Source organism: Artemia sp. Qi Xiang Cuo, chromosome 3 (assembly GCF_049724085.1).
Source record: "Artemia sp. Qi Xiang Cuo chromosome 3, ASM4972408v1, whole genome shotgun sequence".
NCBI lineage: Eukaryota > Metazoa > Arthropoda > Branchiopoda > Anostraca > Artemiidae > Artemia > Artemia sp. Qi Xiang Cuo.
The window spans coordinates 26,734,193-26,751,639 of NC_142796.1; the positions used below are offsets into that span (position 1 = coordinate 26,734,193).

At 35.4% G+C, this 17,447-nt stretch overlaps 1 protein-coding gene and 1 long non-coding RNA gene across 2 annotated transcripts; one reads left to right on the forward strand and one right to left on the reverse strand.

Annotated features, from left to right (window-relative positions):
• Positions 1–665: 665 nt before the first annotated feature.
• Positions 666–7,300, forward strand: LOC148953938 (ubiquitin-protein ligase E3A-like). The gene is made up of 4 exons (XM_089086028.1): positions 666–673; positions 2,064–2,568; positions 5,101–5,439; positions 7,241–7,300. The coding sequence occupies exons 1-4, from the start codon at positions 666–668 to the stop codon at positions 7,298–7,300; spliced, it is 912 nt and encodes a 303-aa protein (XP_088942154.1).
• Positions 7,301–8,623: 1,323 nt separating this feature from the next.
• Positions 8,624–15,583, reverse strand: LOC148953939 (uncharacterized). The gene is made up of 3 exons (XR_016141556.1): positions 15,370–15,583; positions 12,909–13,138; positions 8,624–8,739 (listed from the first exon to the last, which is right to left on the reverse strand). It is a non-coding gene; the product is annotated as an uncharacterized LOC148953939 (long non-coding RNA).
• Between the last annotated feature and the right edge of the window lie 1,864 nt (positions 15,584–17,447).

Genomic DNA, 17,447 nt, shown 5'->3' on the forward strand with positions numbered 1-17,447 from the left:
TTCTCTGTAAAAGAACTTAATACATAATCGTTTTCTCGGTTACTCTATAAATGCCCCCTTCGGTAGAAATTATTTCCCAGAAAACAAAACACACGGAAAAAAGCCCCCGTCTATTCCCCCCAGAACATCTTCATATAAAAAATTTGGCAAAGAGAATGTAAGACAATTAAAAAGAATTTCGTATGTTAATTCTGTCAAAACCTCCCCAGTTTAGCATTTCCCCTAGAATATTCACTCATCCGAAATTTCCCTCCCAAAGGAATATTCTTCTCTTAGAAATCCGCCCCAAACACCCCCCCCCCCCAATAAAATGACTGTATACTTCCCAATAACAAATACTATATGTAAACAATGGGCAAAGTTCACAACTTGCAGCCCTCCCCCGGGGACTGTGTCGGGTCATTTTACACCTGAAGACATAGTTATTAGATTTTTCGACTATGCTGAACAAAATGGCTATCTCAAAATTTGGATCTAGTAACTTTGGAAAAAATGAGCGTCGGAGGGGGTCTAGTTGCCCTCCAATTTTTTTGGTTACTTAAAAAGGGCACTAGAACTTTTGACTTCCGTTCGAAATCAAAATCATAGTCCTAGAAGACCAGAAAATGAATCGTTTAAATAGAAATCAAGAGTTTTAGAGCTATTTTAAAGTGGCCATAAAGATTATGCCAGGGTAAGTGGCGTTTTCCACTATTTTGTGGCACCAAATTAGAATTTTGCCCCATTGAGAACCAATTTGCATTTGATAAAAAACTCTGAGATAACCTATTGATTTAAAATTATCAAAGACCATACATTATGCCTTCCAGTTGTGAAGAAAGCTATGCCGCTCAGTTGCGCATTCGTTCCTCAAAAGTCACGTAGTCCATGCAAGTAAAGGTACTTCAGACGGGAAAACAATCAGGTGTACGTCTTTCCCCTGCGTAAAATCCTCTTTTCTTGGATCAGGGAATTTAAGCTGGCCTAGCACCGCCTGTTTAATCTAATCAATTAGAAGACAGCTATTGTGTTTAGGGTTTCATTACTTGTCTTAAGTAGGTCTTGTTTTGCGAAACGTCTTTGAGTTCAAATCAGATATGGGTTTACTGTTTAAGAATAAGTTTGATTGGCTCCTTAACATTACTTTTGGCTAAAAAAAGGGAAAAAACAAGCAGTTATTTTACACTAAATGATGCACTAAAATATGTTTAATTTTTCTTTGCTCCTCGATAATCTAAAACTTCTGATTTATGAAGTTGAGACTATAAGGAGGGCCATCGAGAGCCAAGACTGGGCCAATATTTTTATGCCGTCACAATGTAATTTTCAAATGGAGGTAGTAGATCAAAAGCAATATTCTATTCATATTCAGACCTGCCCTATTCCCTTTTCTTTAATATTCGTAGTTAAAATGCTTGCTTAGGAACATACAATGAAAAGTATTTTATGTTAGGCTGAAGAAAAATTACAATGATGAAAAATTAATTTCATACTTTATATGCTTTATAAAGTTTTTTTTATTAAGAAAAATGTGACAAAGAATGACAAGCACTGGGTGCATACAACGGAAAAACCAATAAAATGTTTAAATTTTTTCTTTAATTTCTCTTATTTTCTGTATAATTTTGCCAGCAAATACTTAATAAATGTTAAATGCCAACATAGATAAATGTCACAAGTAAATGAATAAAATATATATTTCTTATTTGGTTGTATAGCTTTTATAAATATCATCAGTTAAAATAATTTGATGATATTTGCGTGGTATATACGCGTGGAGTTATTTTGTAGAGGTGCGAAATTCAAACATAAAGAAACGTGATTTATACGAAAAAATAATAATAATGAAATTATGAGGAAAATGTAAGATTCTAAATTTTTCTAAGGTGGGGGGGGGGGGGCTGACATCAATATGGGACAAATTTAACTTTGTACATTGCAGATGAAATATATACTAAAACTTCTGAAAACTGCTATAGTCTTAGACCCTCGATTGGGGCCTTGTGTGTAACAATATATGAAACATAATGATTGAAATGAAAAAATTTTCCAGTTGACTTAGCATCTCTTCGTCGTTCCTACAGATGCCTAAAGCAGATTGAGATTGAGAAGAAACAAATACCTGATGTACTTGGAGGAGCATTGGCCAACGGTATTTCCCTCTTGAGTGATACTCTAGTGGCAGATCTTCGACGCACTGCCGGTGCCCTTGAGGTCCCTAATGTATTAAACATCATTGTGATTCTTTGTGATTTACAATATTTTCGTGACGATAAGCTTTTGGATCTGGCTGTACCAGCGATTGCCAAGATTGTTCTTTTGTTATGTCCTACTGCTGCTATTTCGCTTGTGAAATTTTTCGCTAATCAACTACCAAAGTACTTGAGTAAACTTGTTGGGACCTTGCAACAATTTATAAGTTTGTGTTTATTATACAACAACATGCCCAACAAGAACATTATTGCTTGTATTAAAATGCTGAAGATGTTATATTTCGCCAATATTTTAGAGAGCTGCCCCACAGCTACTGTTGAAGACTACGAAGACTGCTATGTTTTTCCAAGAGCTGCCCGACGTTCTGAACAACAGGTAATTCTAACAAAATATAAAAAATGATTTTATTACCAAAAATACTACACAATCACCGTTACTTCTCCGCATAATCATCCTGATTGAGGTATATGTCATATTGGTCAAAAATGTTTGTAGCACTATCATCATAAAATGTTACAGCAAATGATTCGAAGTGAGCTTTGATGGTTTCTTTGATTGGTTAAAGTCACCAGCGATTACAAAGGCATTAGGGGCATGCTTTATAAAATTACAAACAAGAGGCATAGATAAAATTAAAATACATGGGGGGATTTTAAACTCAACCAGTTAGCCTAAAGGTAAATCTTCCATACAATTTCAGAAGGAGGGTCCTTGGATAAACTGAAACTCTTATCGGTGATAAAAATACTAGTTCAGGAGGTTCACTTATATCCCAAAGGTTGTAATCTTTTATTGTTGAATTTTTCAATTTAATACACAACAATTAAATAACCAAGCAATGGCTCAACCTCGGAGACATATAAAATCCAAAACCGTGAATTGGCCAATCAGAAATTGCCTGAGCTGCCGGCAATCAGAGCTTCAATCAGAGCTGCTGGACGTTCTGAACAACAGGTAATTCTAACAAAATATGAAAAAGTATTTTATTACCAAAAATACTACAAAATCCACGTTACTTCTCCGCATAGTCATCCTGATTGAGGTATATGTCATATTGGTGAAAAATTTTTGCAGCACTATCATCATAAAATGCTACAGCAAATGATTTGAAGTGACCTTTGATGCTTTCTTTGAGGGTCTCCTCAGTTGGAAAGCATTGCTCTTTCCCTAAGCCACTTCTTCATTTGAGGGAATTTGGCGTGAAAGTCCTGATTTGGTTTGAAAACAGACTAGAAGCACTAATGGGGGTCTGCCCTCCCATAACCCCTTGTCTCTATCAACTTTTTCGCAGAAAGGTAGACATTTTGCGCCTTATTTGACCCGGAATCACACAGGGATTTTCAATCGGTATGATTAGTCAACCAAAGTGGCCCAGAATCCCCTCCAAAACCCCCGTCAATCTTTTAACACAAACATAAGCACTTTACACCTTGTGCTAATTGGAATCATGCAAAGGTTTTTAATCTGAATGGTTGTGTAACCATAGTAGGCCTGAGAACTCTCATCTCCAATACCGGTAATTTGAAGAAGTGGTTTAAAGGGCAGAATAAGGTAGCTACATTTAAGGTTATTTGTGGCTAAACTCATGGGTCATGGTTTTGCAGCAATACAAGCCATAGTGGTTTTTGGACTAGGATTGCGCCATCAAAAGGCGTAATGACATTCTTAGATGCTGGTTCTTGTCCAATTTATTTGAGATCTGATAAGCCCTTTGTATGGATAGCTAGAACGAATCTGTCGCCCCACAAAGTTCAAATCAAGCAAACACTTCCATCCATAGGGATCTGATAAGGAGCTAGTTGCAAAAAGACACAACTATGAATTTAGTTCTGTGTAGGTGTTCTTAAGATAAAAACTGTTGCCTTTAACTAACTTTGGCTGAGATCCACCAAACTCATTTGGCAGATACTCTGGTGACTAAAATTTTGATATTGTTTAGAATTTTGAATGAATAACCATAAAATCGTCAGTTTTTTTCCTCGTGGCTATGCCCTCATTATCTGTGATGACGTTTCATTATGTAGACTTATTTTGACTAATAGACTTGAAAGCCTCTTTGGCTTCCACGTGCACGCCTGAACGTTATAGGAGGCTCTCCGGTCGAAGTTCTGTCCCCGAAATGTTGGCAGCTTCCTGAGAAACATTTGGTGACTGATACAGTATCATGAGCAAAAGAAATGCACCATGATTTGTACTTATTTTATCTCCATGTTGGAAACAATACACAACCAAAAGCAGACGAGATATCCATTGATCTCTACTTTTATTTATTTAATTTTATTTAAAAGAGGATTAATGATAAAGCCAAATAGTGTTGTTTAATTCAAATGAGATTAAGAAAATACTTGTGATACCAAAGATTTCATTTAAATATTTAGTTTAAGCTATTTTCCTGGATTTTCACTGACATCCCTGGACAACGAACCACCTGAATATGAAAAGAATTGTGCAACCGTTATAAAGCAGCATGCTACCAAAATTTGTATATAAGGTTCTTTGAATGGATTTGATATTACCCATAAAGCCGGTCTTCTCTTCCAGTTTTAATCGCTGTTTGCCTAGAGAAAGATTCACATCTTTATTGCGAATATCTGTCGACTCTTTAAAAAATTATCAGGTTTTAGATTTACAATCTGATAGACAATCAATAAAAACTGATAGATTTTATCCGTTATTTTGAAACTTCCTTCCCAACTTCCTCCCTGGGAAAATCTGGGGACTTCCTGTAGGCTACATCTAAAAAACAGAAATCATATTTGAAATTATACTAAACAAATTTTGTTTGTCACTAGAGTGATCTAGAGCGCTCTGTTTAATGCTTGTTTTTTGTCAGAAACAAACTCTGGCCTAGCTTAAGTCTCGACACGTTTTTTTTCATAAATTCTTTCTCCATTATACCTTGGTAAGGAGCTTGGCATATCAGTAAATGTAAGCAGAAAGGGGAAAATCCCATTCTCGGAATTTCACATTGAGCTTTTAAGTAAAACAGTAAAAATGGACCAAGAACTTTCGAACTTTTTGTCAGTTCGCAATCGACCTTCTTATGAAAAATTCAGTTTGCTACAGCATGGTTTTATTTTAACTAATGCCACGAAAGTTCAGGTACTCAAGTTTGACAGTCAAGGACGAATGAAGTTAGAACAGCGGAATAATTCTATTGAGCAATGGAGAAACAGCAAAGCAAACGACCCCAATTGCGCATTTCAAGTGCGAAGGGATCATTTATTAGACGACGCTTTAGCTAATGTAAGTAAAGGTAATTCATGAGAAATTTATAGTAGACCTTTCTCAAATGCCTTTCGCTTTAATTTCGTTTTACAAAAATTCGATTATCTATCTGAACTTTTTAATAGAATGTATTGTTTCAAGTTTTTAAGTTATAGACAGAGACAGCTTATGCTTAGGCACTATTAAAGCGCACGAGCAGCTGCAAACTGCAAAGCAAAAGTACTTAAAAAACCTGGGGGCTGTTTGGGTCCTGTCTTCTCTGTAGATCAAAACCTGTCGATCATTCCGAGGGAAGTGACCACTTCAAACCTTTGATCCAGCACAATGGAGGTTTGCCGGATCATCACTGTAGGAGGGTTTCTGCTTTTCTATTGCTTTTGGTTGTTGACTTTACGAAAACTTTCAGTTTCTAGTTGAAGCAGCTCCTCCGATGCTTCTACAACCACCCCTTCTAACTGAAGTAGCAGGGGAAAAATAACTCAAGATTCAATGTGCTATTTGATAAAAATTTTGAAATTTGTAATCGGTTTAGAACCATAGGAAACGCGGTGACATATTTGTTCCTTAAAATATATGTAGTTAATACAAAATCAATGGTTATTACTATTTCTGCAAAAATACTACTGATTATTTATCATTACAGAGATGAAATGGAAATACTACAGAAAAAATAAACAACAAGTAGAAGAATAGGGAAATTTTTTTACGACAGTGGAACGGAACTTTAGGTAAATGTTTCAACCCTACATCAAAAGGCCGTCCTCAGCAAAACAAATGAAGAAAGAATCGTTAAAACTAAAAAAAAAAAATCAAAACAGCCCTAGCATCATTACTTCAAGGAAGTTCAACCAGAGCTAGTAAATCAAGCAAAGTGAAAAAAGACAGTTCATTCAAATGGGATAAGAAACATTTACATACAAGCTCTTAAAGCTAATCTTGCCTTTTTGACAGCCAGATTAGAAGGTCTATCCGTAACAGGTTGAGCGCGATTGTTGACTGTTCTTTTAATATAATTAGTTAAATCATTTCTAATTAAATTTATATATAAGGCATTAAGCGAATATTCCCCCAAATCCCTATTTATAGAAGTATTACTAAATATTTTGATTTTAATTTCAATTGCTTCTTGAACAACCTGTTTTATGCCTAAATCATTGCTAGTAAGAGAAGTTTCTTCAAAAAGTATTTTATGGCTAGGATTATCAAAGGTATGACTGCTCAAAGCAGAATCAAAAGAAATGTTTGTACTATTAGAATTTAAAGCTTTAGTTTTGTCATCTTTGCGTTGTTGTAGGCGTTTTCCTAAATTTCGATGGTTGAACTTTGCTAGGGTTGAATGATGCTATGGCTGTTTTGAATTTTTTTTTAGTTTTAACGACTGAACTTTAATGTGAGTTCTTTTATATTTTTTTTTTCTTCATTTGTTTTGCTGAGGACGGCCAAACCATTTTATCACCCATACCATGGTCCGAACAACCTTATCGTTTTTTTTCTTTTATTCCCTTGTCTGGATCATGGTGGAAACAACAAAAACTACATAAATCGACTGATATTAACTTTTGATCAGTCCTTAAGATTGTACTAAGTTGTTCTAACACCTGCTACCTATTATGGGAAAGGAACAAGTTAACAGAGTATAATTTCTAAAAATATCCTTTAAATAAACCATAAGTTTCCGAGCTCTTGCCGATGAACGGACTTTATTTAGCAAGTAGAAGTATACCCTAAGGCTTACATTTAAATTAGTTTAAAATCATGGTATCTAGCAGGAATACAACCAACTAATCAAATAATCATTCATTTAAAAACTACTTTTCAGTTGTACCGAAGCTCAACTGTAACTGACAGTGATGCCAGGTGCCTGATACAACTATGGTAACTGAGTGAATTAAAATTGGATTTCTTAAATAAGAAACAGTTTTAGAAGAATCGTGTAATAATCCCGTTTCTTGCAATTACACAAGTCAATTACGCAGGAGAAAAACAATTAATCTAAAAAGGAAAAGGAATATCAGTCAATGCAGGCCACTAGCTCCCGATATTCTAGGTGAAACCCCATTTTGTTATTCATTTTAAACTTGTTGTGAATTCAGTACTCTCCACAGATATTTTTTGTTTAGTTTTAATAGTTTTGAAGTTATTCTAAAGCAGTAAAGAAAATCATACAGGCAAAAACTTATATTTGGGAAACAGAAAGAGTGAGACAAGGGGTAACATTTGGGTGGGGGCACAAATCCAAAAAAACATATAAACAAATTATATGGAGCTTAAATTGAACCAAGATCATGGTTACAGAAATAAAAAGCAGACTCATTAAAAAAAATAATATCTTTTTTACTTATCACAGCTCTCATTTTAAGGATTTAAAACTTAAAGCCTCAATAAACTTGTGTTTCCCTAATAAAATAATTAAAACTAATCAGTCAAAATAAACAGGGATCAAATAATGAGAAAAGATGATTACACAAAGGCTAAGCACAAGGGGTGGGGGAGAAAGGATAAAAAGTATATTTTAAGGCTGTTATTTGTCACTGTTTTTAGGAGTAGGGGGGGGTTCCGCCTGCATCCCTTCAAAAGGTCTAAGGGTGGAAGGAATCAAAAGAAGTAGATTTTTAGGGGGTTATTGGTCATTTTCCAGGGGCAAAGCTTTTTTCTTCTTCCTAGACCCTTGCGTAAATGGTGTAACCACTCCCAAAATCGACCCCAGCGTACGTGCTTGAGGCATACGTAGGCTAGGAGGGAGAGCTGTTGGAAATGTGCCGTAACTAAATTAAATAATGCATATTCTTTTTTTCCTTAGATATTCTAAAAAGCCATAAAAAACAAGGGCAGCAGCAGAAAAGACTTAAGACAAGTCTAATACATCAATTCTGCCCTATATTTCCTGACAAGCACCATATTGTATCTAATATCAATCAACAAGTATCTGTTTTATGGCTACTTTACAGCACTAGCTATGCCCAATATTTTCCATTTTAACACAACCATACAGTAGCCAAGAAAGTTAGAGACTTTTGAGTTAAACAAAGTTTGATAGTTTGGAAAAACTGCGTTAAGTAATTATAATCTGTAAACGTGCGAATTTATACGCAAGGTGGAATTTAATATGATTTCATTATAAGCTAAAGGAAGAAGAAAAAATGACAAACAATGACACGTGGGCACATTATTCGAATAATCTACGCATTATAAAAGTTCCGTTACTAGCCGAAAGAAATCTTTTGAGAGACCCCCGTTATCTATTCCTCGTTCTCCAACATAATGGACGCACAGTTTTTTTTTTAAATCACCGGGTCTTTCGGCTGCAATAATTTCTACCTGCAAAAAAAAAAAATAAACAAAAAAAAACATTTAAAACATCAACATCATTGTGCCAATACAGCCTCATGTACTAGAGTGGCAAAAAAGAAACCCTTAACCAGCTGAAATAAATTAGTCAGATACTAGTTCAATCTCCTTGAATTTGCGCTTGCCTGGCAGCGTTTACGGATTACAATTCCTGTGACATAGCCGGGGACAATAATTAAGGAAGAAATCCTACATTAGTGACGGGTAAATTCCATAAAATACAGGACAAGGGGACTTTAATCATGCCGAAACCAATATATGTTCACATGACCCAGGCTTTAGAGTTACACGATTATGCACGTGGAAATCAGAACTTGCCTAGGGGTTCTAGGCGTTTACCCCCCCCCCCTTACCCCCATGAAAATAAGGCTTTCCAAATTTGAGAATTCTATTTGAGTTTTATTTTTTTTAATTTCCGTAGGAGGAAGGAATTTTGGTACTTGTGTATTAGGCTATGCGCCACTCAAGTTTACACTGTGTAAAACTCGAGAACCAACCGGTTTTTTCGTTAGTTTTTTTTTTTTAGCTTAGCACGAGACAAGACAAAGGCAAGTGACAGAATATATGGCAAATATATAATTTGCGCTATACATAAGGGGGGGGGGGTAAAGTATTTAGACAGTTTGAAGTAAAGTCAGACAAAAATTCTTTTTATGTATATGGCCACTAAATAATTACAGAGGAATAGCGAGAAATCTGGAAATTTTGTTAACTGAAAAAAAAAATCATTTAAGTGTTTTTTTCAAGTTTTAAGTGTTTTTTTTTAATGACGGTTTTTCCAAGTATTAAGTACTATTATTAGGTTAATGTAGTGTTTCATTTAAGTGTTTTGTGATGATCGCTGATCAAAGTTTATGTTATTTTGCGTTTCATTGATGTTATTTTACTGTGTTCATTTGGCTTTAAAATACGCTTATCTATCTGTCTATCTAATATGCAGAATAATTGTACCAAAAACATTTTGCACGCAGACTCGCTATACTTTACCCCTCTCCCCTAATGTGCAAATCTATGGCCCAAATTTATTTCTAAAGTAACGAAGAAACTAACAAAAAAACTATGTGTTCTCGAATTTTACACAGCGTAAACTTGAGTGAGTGACGCATAATACACAAGTACCAAAATTCCTTCCCCCTATGGAAATTAAAACAATATAATTCAAATGAAAGTCTCAAATTTGGAAAGCCTTATTTTCCACAAGGGGGGGGGTTCCACGGGGGTATTTGCCGGGGGAGGGGTTCCTCGGAGGGGGGGGTATTTTCTGCGGAGGGTATTTTACGGGGGCATTTTCCACGAGGGGATATTTTCCAGGGGGAAATCGCCAGGGAGGGGGGGGGTAAACGCCGGCCACCTACCCAGGTAGGGTGACGGATAATGAGACTTGTGGTGGATAAGCAATATTGTGAGATGCTGCTTTTTTTAATGGCTAACACAAACTAAGCAATCACACAAATTAACAAAAGAAGAAGAAAACAAAATATTTTGAGGTTGCATCTGGAGGGAATATTATTTATTCTTTCAATATTGACCTTTTTCGTTATTAATTAAAAAAACTTTAAAAAAAAATGTTTTTCAAAGAAAATTAAAGTCCATTTTAAACTTAAGCTAAGCAGATACAAATACCTGTTAAAATTAAAACTCAAAACGACCAGAAATTACTATTAAAGAATAAATGAAACCCAAAACGAACAGAGATTAAATAAACAATCATGGGAATAAACATACAAAAAGTATTAATATAAATGAATAAATAGATCTTAAGGCGAGAAATGCTTAGATTGAATAGGAAAATCAAGCTTAAAACGAAAAAAAAATAAAATATTTTGCTATTTAAGTATAGATGAAACTTAAAACGAACAGAAATTAAATAAACAATCAATACAAAATAACATACAATAGATATTAATCTAAATAAATAATAAATCTTAAAACGAGTGAAACTTAAATTGAATATGCAAATCAAGCTTGAAACGAACAAAATCCCTACAAACAAAAGTTTGGGTATTGCCTCCTTCTCTCACTGTAAAAGTCTAAAACCTACTGCGTCACAACTTATAACCCTTGCTCTAAAGACCTTGGGGGGGGGGGGGTGTCATGCTCAAATAAATAATTACCGGAACCTTCAGCCACGTTAAAAAAAATGGCTATATAAACATTTGTTTTGGGATGTGTTTGGGGAAATGGTGGGCGTGGAAGGGGTGTTAGTTGCCTTCCAATTCCTTTCGACTATGAAAAAGGGCACTAGCCATTTAAATTTTCAATCGAATTAGCCCTCTTTGAAGTTTCTACGACAACATTTTCTATATAAAGCTTATATATTCCCAGGGCATAACTTACAACCCGTGCCCTGAGGGCTGGGGGGGGGGGGGGTTGTTATCCGTAAATACATAATTTCCAGAACTTTCAACTACGTTAAACAAAATGGCTATCTTAAAATTTAGATTGGACGTGTTTGGGGAAAAGGTGGACGTGAGAGGGGGGTGAGTTGCCCTCCAATCACTTCCGACTATTAAAAAAGGCACTAGCCCTTTGAATTTTTAATCGAATGAGTCCTTTTTTCAGTTTCTATGACAAAGCTTTCTATAAAAACCTTATATGCCCCCAGGGCATAACTTACAACCCTTGCCCTGAGAGCTGGGGGGGAGTATTCTCCTCAAAAACATCATTTCTATCTGGAGACCAACTACGTAGAACAAAATTGCTATCTCAAAATTTTGATTGGATGTGTTTGGGGAACTGGTGGGCGTGGAAGGGGTGTTAGTTGCCTTCCAATCACTTTTGATCTTTAAAAAGGGCACTAGAACTCTCGATTTCCAAGCGAATGAGCCCCCTTTGAAGTTTCTACGACAACCCCTTCCATATGAAGTGTCTCTGGCAAAAAAAAATTAAATAATAATAATAAAACGTTAGAGCCTTACGGCCTTTACTATAGGCAACGCTTTAGCGTTGCCTCTGATTTTAAAAATGCGAACCCAGTGCTATGCATTTGTTAGGTACAATAAAGAAATTCTAATTTCCATGAGGTTTTTCCAATCGACACTGTCCAGCCCAAAATAGATTGCTGCATCCGTATCCGCAGAAAACAGTACATTTCTTATCCTTAGACATATCACTACTGCGACGGTCATTAGTTAAGCAACTGGGATAGAGTATAATGAATTTTCAACTTTCATGCTCTAAGCCTCATTTGGGTTTCATTTTTCTTTCTACCTTGAGGTCAATTATTCAGACTCTGTCATTTTGTGATTCCTTATTTATTTTTTTGACTATGTGGATACATATTATCAGTCAGACAATGATAGTTGAAGAACCAATTGTTCTGGGTTACTGAAACACCTGCAAAAGGCAGCCGTAGCCAAAAAAGAACAATTGCTTAGGCTAATTCATTTGAGATAGCACCAAATGTTACATGATTAAACTTTTGTTTAACGGGCAGTAGAAGACTCGAAGCCCCTAATAAATGACCCAAACTTCGGTAGAAGCCAAAGAATGGGTAAACAGTATACAACAGATTATAAGATTAACCTCGTGGTACAAGTATCTGAAACAACTAAACAGATCTTTGGGACACAGTCTTAAAATTGCCATATGGGACAGGGCAAAATGAGGTAAAACCTGTTCACGGGGAATGCCCCCATCCATTCAAACCCTACAGGTAATTTCATGACTTTAAGCTTTAAATTTCATTTTCGAACTATTTTTGAAGTAAGATAGGAGCTATCCTCCCAGGGATGTAATTTTGGGGATAGAGGCCTTGGGGTCTAGCGCTGAGGACCCCCAAAATATCTTTTTTTTACTATTGAGCCCCCCCCCCAAAAAAAAACAAATGTTGTTGGCCCTTGAAAAAAATATCATGCATACATGCCTGTCTCTCCCTTCGACATACAACTAGGAAGATAACAAAAGGAACCAGGTGCAAATAAAAAAAAAAGCTATTTTAGGACAAATTAATTTAAGTTCTTAAGCCTTAAATATAATCACATTAGAATAAAGTCGTACTTCTAGTCGCACCGTCATGTAGAATTCCTAAGTTCAACAGTAGCTTTCACAAGTAATCCTGGCGAGTTTCAGGGGAACTAAAATTTGAGTATTGTCACGTACAGATTGTCAGAAGTATGAAATATAAATATAAACTGTACCTTTATACCTTCTGCGTATAGTCAGTGAATCTTTGATGGGCAGGTCTTGCCGTTTCAGTGTTCGAACCCACAGCCTACTAAGAGATTATCTCGGCCTTTCGCTACCAGGTACCTGAGGATACATTCCAACAACAAGAATCCGTACATAGTATGTAAATAGAAGACTGCAAATAGAGTAAGTTATATCTTACTCTATAATCTGACGGACCTTTACGAAAAGCTTGACATTCCTGCAATAAAAATGTTACTTTTCAGGTTTGAGGGTTCCCCTACCTTCAATAAAGATTCACTGAACTTTTCTGTAGTAAATAGCGACGAAGACCACACTGCATTTCCATCATAAACAACAAGCATGCCAATAGGGAAATTTTTTATATAAGACAGTGGAACGCAACTTTGAATGAATATTTTGACCCTATATCCAATGATTTTAAACTAATTTAAATGTAAGCCTTAGGGTATACTTCTACTTGCTAAATAAAGTCCGTTCATCGGCAAGAGCTCGGAAACTTATGGTTTATTTAAAGGATATTTTTAGAAATTATACTCTGTTAACTTGTTCCTTTCCCATAATAGGTAGCAGGTGTTAGAACAACTTAGTACAATCTTAAGGACTGATCAAAAGTTAATATCAGTCGATTTATGTAGTTTTTGTTGTTTTCACCATGATCCAGACAAGGGAAAAAAAGAAAAAAAAAGAAGATAAGGTTGTTCGGACCATGGTATGGGTGATAAAATGGTTTGGCCGTCCTCAGCAAAACAAATGAAGAAAAAAATATAAAAGAACTCACATTAAAGTTCAATCGTTAAAACTAAAAAAAAAATCAAAACAGCCCTAGCATCATTCAACCCTAGCAAAGTTCAACCATCGAAATTTAGAAAAATGCCTACAACAACGCAAAGATGATATAACTAAAGTTTTACATTCTAATAGTAAAAACATTTCTTTTGATTCTACTTTAAGCAGTCATATCTATGATAATCCTAGCTATAAAATGCTTTTTGAAGAAACTTCTCTTATTAGCAATGATTTAGGCATAAAATAGATGGTTAAATAGGCGATTGAAATTGAAATCAAAATATATAGTAATATTTCTTTAAATAGAGACTTGGGGGAATATTCGCTTAATGCCTTATATATAAATTTAATTAGAAATGATTTAACTAATTATATTAAAAGAACAGTAAACAATTGCGTTCAACCTGTTACGGATAGACCTTTTAGGCTGGCTGCCAAAAAGGCAAGATTAGCTTAAAGAGCTTCTCTGTAAGTGTTTCTTATCCCATTTGAACGAACTGTCTTTTTCACTTCGCTTGATTTACCAGTCCTTGTTGAACTTCCTTGAAGTAATGACGCTAGGCTGTTTTGAAATTTTTTTTTAGTTTTAACGATTTTTTCTTCATTTGTTTTGCTGACGATGACCCTTTGATATAGGGTCGAAATATTTATCTAAAGTTTCATTCCACTGACTTCTATAAAAAACTTCCCTTCTGTAGAACCCTGTTGTGTAATATTATTATTTACGGTTTGGAATTTATTTAAATAACAGGAAATTTTCAGTTTGAAGAAATTTAAGTATAAGGTTATTGTGTAGCACTTGTTTTTTTTCTCTCGTATTGTGGTTATATTTTCGAGCTATTGTTGTATTTTTTTTTCCTCCCTGATTTGTCCTGTTTTGTAAGGATTTTTTGTTTGATATGAGGTCCTCCACAAGCTATGCTTCTTGGGATTTCTAGCGCTTAAGTCTAGTTATGTAATAATTGAAGAATTGAATTAATTGAATTGAATTATTCTACTTGTTGTTTCTTTTTTCTGTAGTATTTCCATTTCAACTCTATAATGATAAATAATCGGTAGTATTTTTGCAGAAATAGTAATAACCATTGATTTTGTATTAACTACATATATTTTAAGGAACAAATATGTCACCGCGTTTTCTATGGTTCTAAACCGATTACAAATTTCAAAATTTTTACTAAATAGCACATTGAATCTTGAGTTATTTTTCCCCTGCTACTTCAGTTAGAAGGGGTGGTTGTAGAAGCATCGGAGGAGCTGCTTCAACTAGAAACTGAAAGTTCTCGTAAAGTCAACAACCAAAAGCAATAGAAAAGCAGAAACTCTCCTACAGTGATGATCCGGCAAACCTCCATTGTGCTGGATCAAAGGTTTGAAGTGGTCACTTCCCTCGGAATGATCGACAGGTTTTGATCTACAGAGAAGACAGGACCCAAACAACCCACTGGTTTTGTAATTACTTTTACTTTGCAGTTTGCAGCTGCTCGTGCGCTTTAATAGTGCCTAAGCATAAGCTGTCTCGGTCTATAACTTAAAAACTTGAAACAATCCATTCTATTAAAAAGTTCAGATAGATAATCGGATTTTTTGTAAAACGAAATTAAAGCGAAAGGCATTTGAGAAAAGTCTACTATAAATTTTTCATAAATTACCTTTACTTACATTAGCTAAATCGTCGTCCAATAAGTGATCCCTTCGCACTTGAAATGCACAATTGGAGTCGTTTGCTTTGCTATTTCTCCATTGCTCAACAGAATTATTCCACTGTTCTAACTCTATTCGTCTTTGACTGTGAAACTTGAGTCCCTGAGCTTTCGTGGCATTAGTCAAAATAAAACCATGCTGTAGCAAACTGAATTTTTCGTAAGAAGGTCGATTGCGAACTAAACAAGCATTAAACAAAGCGCTCTAGATCACAATCTAGTGACAAACAACATTTTTTAGTACAATTTCAAATATTTTTTTTTTAGATCTAGCATACAGGAAGTCACCAGGTTTTCTTCTGGTCAAAGGGGTCAAAATTTTAGAAAACGTGGAGATTGGGAAGGAAGTTTCAAAATAACGGATAAAATGTATCAGGTTTTTTTTCTTTTATAGTTCAAATCTTCCTATGACTCTAATATTGAATCTTGCTTTGAAAAAACTGGAAGCAGTTTTGCGCGAGTAGGACTAAGATCTGATACTTTAAAAAAAGTAAATCTAAAACCTGATAATTTTTTAAAGAGTCCACAGATATTCGCAATAAAGATGTGAATCTTTCTCTAGGCAAACAGCGATTAAAACTGGAAGAGAAGACCGGCTTCATGAGTAATATCAAATCCATACAAAGAACCTTGTATACAAATTTTCGGTAGCATGCAGCTTTATAACGGTAGCACAATTCTTTTCATATTCAGGAGGTTCGTTGTCCAGGGATGTTAGTGAAAATCCAGGAAAATATCTTAAACTAACTATTTAAATGAAATCATTGGTATCACAAGTATCTTCTTAATTGCATTTGAGTTAAACAACACAATTTGGCTTTATCATTAATCCTCTTTTAAATAAAATTAAATAAATAGAAGTAGAGATCAATTGATATCTGGTCTGCTATTAAAACTATTGGTTATTTATTATTTCCAACATGGAGAGAAAATAATCACAAATCGTGATGCATTTCTTTTGCTCATGATCCTGTATCAGTCACTAAATGTTTCTCAGGAAGCTGAACATCCAACATTACGGGGACAGAACTTCGACCGGAGAGCCTCCTATAAAGTCCAGGCGTGCTCGCGGAAGCCAAAGAGCCTTTCAAGTCTATTAGTCAAAAGAAGTCTACATAATGAAACTTCATCACAGATAATGAGGGCAAAGCCACGAGGAAAAAGACTGACGATTTTAGGGTTATTCATTCAAAATTCTAAACAATATCTAAATTTTAGTCACCAGGGTATCTGACAAATGAGTTTGGTGGATCTCAGCCAAACTTAGTTAAAGGTAACAGTTATTATCTTAAGAACACCTACACAGAACTAAATTCATAGTTGTGTCTTTTCGCAACTAGCTCCTTATCAGATCCCTATGGACGGAAGTATTTGCTTGATTTGAACTTTGTGGGGGGACAGATTCATTCTAGCTATCCATACAATGGCTGATCAGATCTCAAATAAATTGGGTAAGAACTAGCATCTAAGAATGTCATTGAGCCTTTTGATGGTGCAATCCTAGTCCAAAAGTCATTGTGGCTTTTATTGCTGTAAAACCATGACCCATGAGTTTAGCCACAAATAACCTTAAAGGTAGCCTACCTTATTCTGCCCTTTAAACCACTTCTTCAAATTACCGGTATTGGAGATGAGAGGTCTCAGGCCTACTATGGTTACGCAACCATAGACATTAAAAACCTTTGCATGATTCCAATTAGCACAAGGTGTAAAGTGCTTATGTTTGTGTTAAAAGATTGACGGGGGTTTTGGAGGGGATTCTGGGCCACTTTGGTTGACTAATCACACCGATTGAAAATCCGTATGTGATTCCGGGTCAAATAAGGTGCAAAATGTCTGCCTTTCTACTAAAAAGTTGGCAGAAACAAGGGGCTATGGGAGGCAAGATTCCGATTAGTGGTTCCAGCCTGTTTTCAAACTAAATCAGGACTTTCACGCCAAATTCCCTCAAATAAAGAAGTGGCTTAGGGAAAGAGCAATGCTTTCCAACTGAGGAGACCCTCAAAGAAACCATCAAAGCTCACTTCAAATCATTTG

Bases quoted from the DNA above. Each gene is read 5' to 3' on its own strand.
- LOC148953938 (XM_089086028.1), top strand. The intron at 2,569-5,100 runs GTAATTCTAACA...TACCTTGGTAAG, and splicing joins CCCGACGTTCTGAACAACAG to GAGCTTGGCATATCAGTAAA. The intron at 5,440-7,240 runs GTAAGTAAAGGT...ACTACTTTTCAG, and splicing joins TAGACGACGCTTTAGCTAAT to TTGTACCGAAGCTCAACTGT.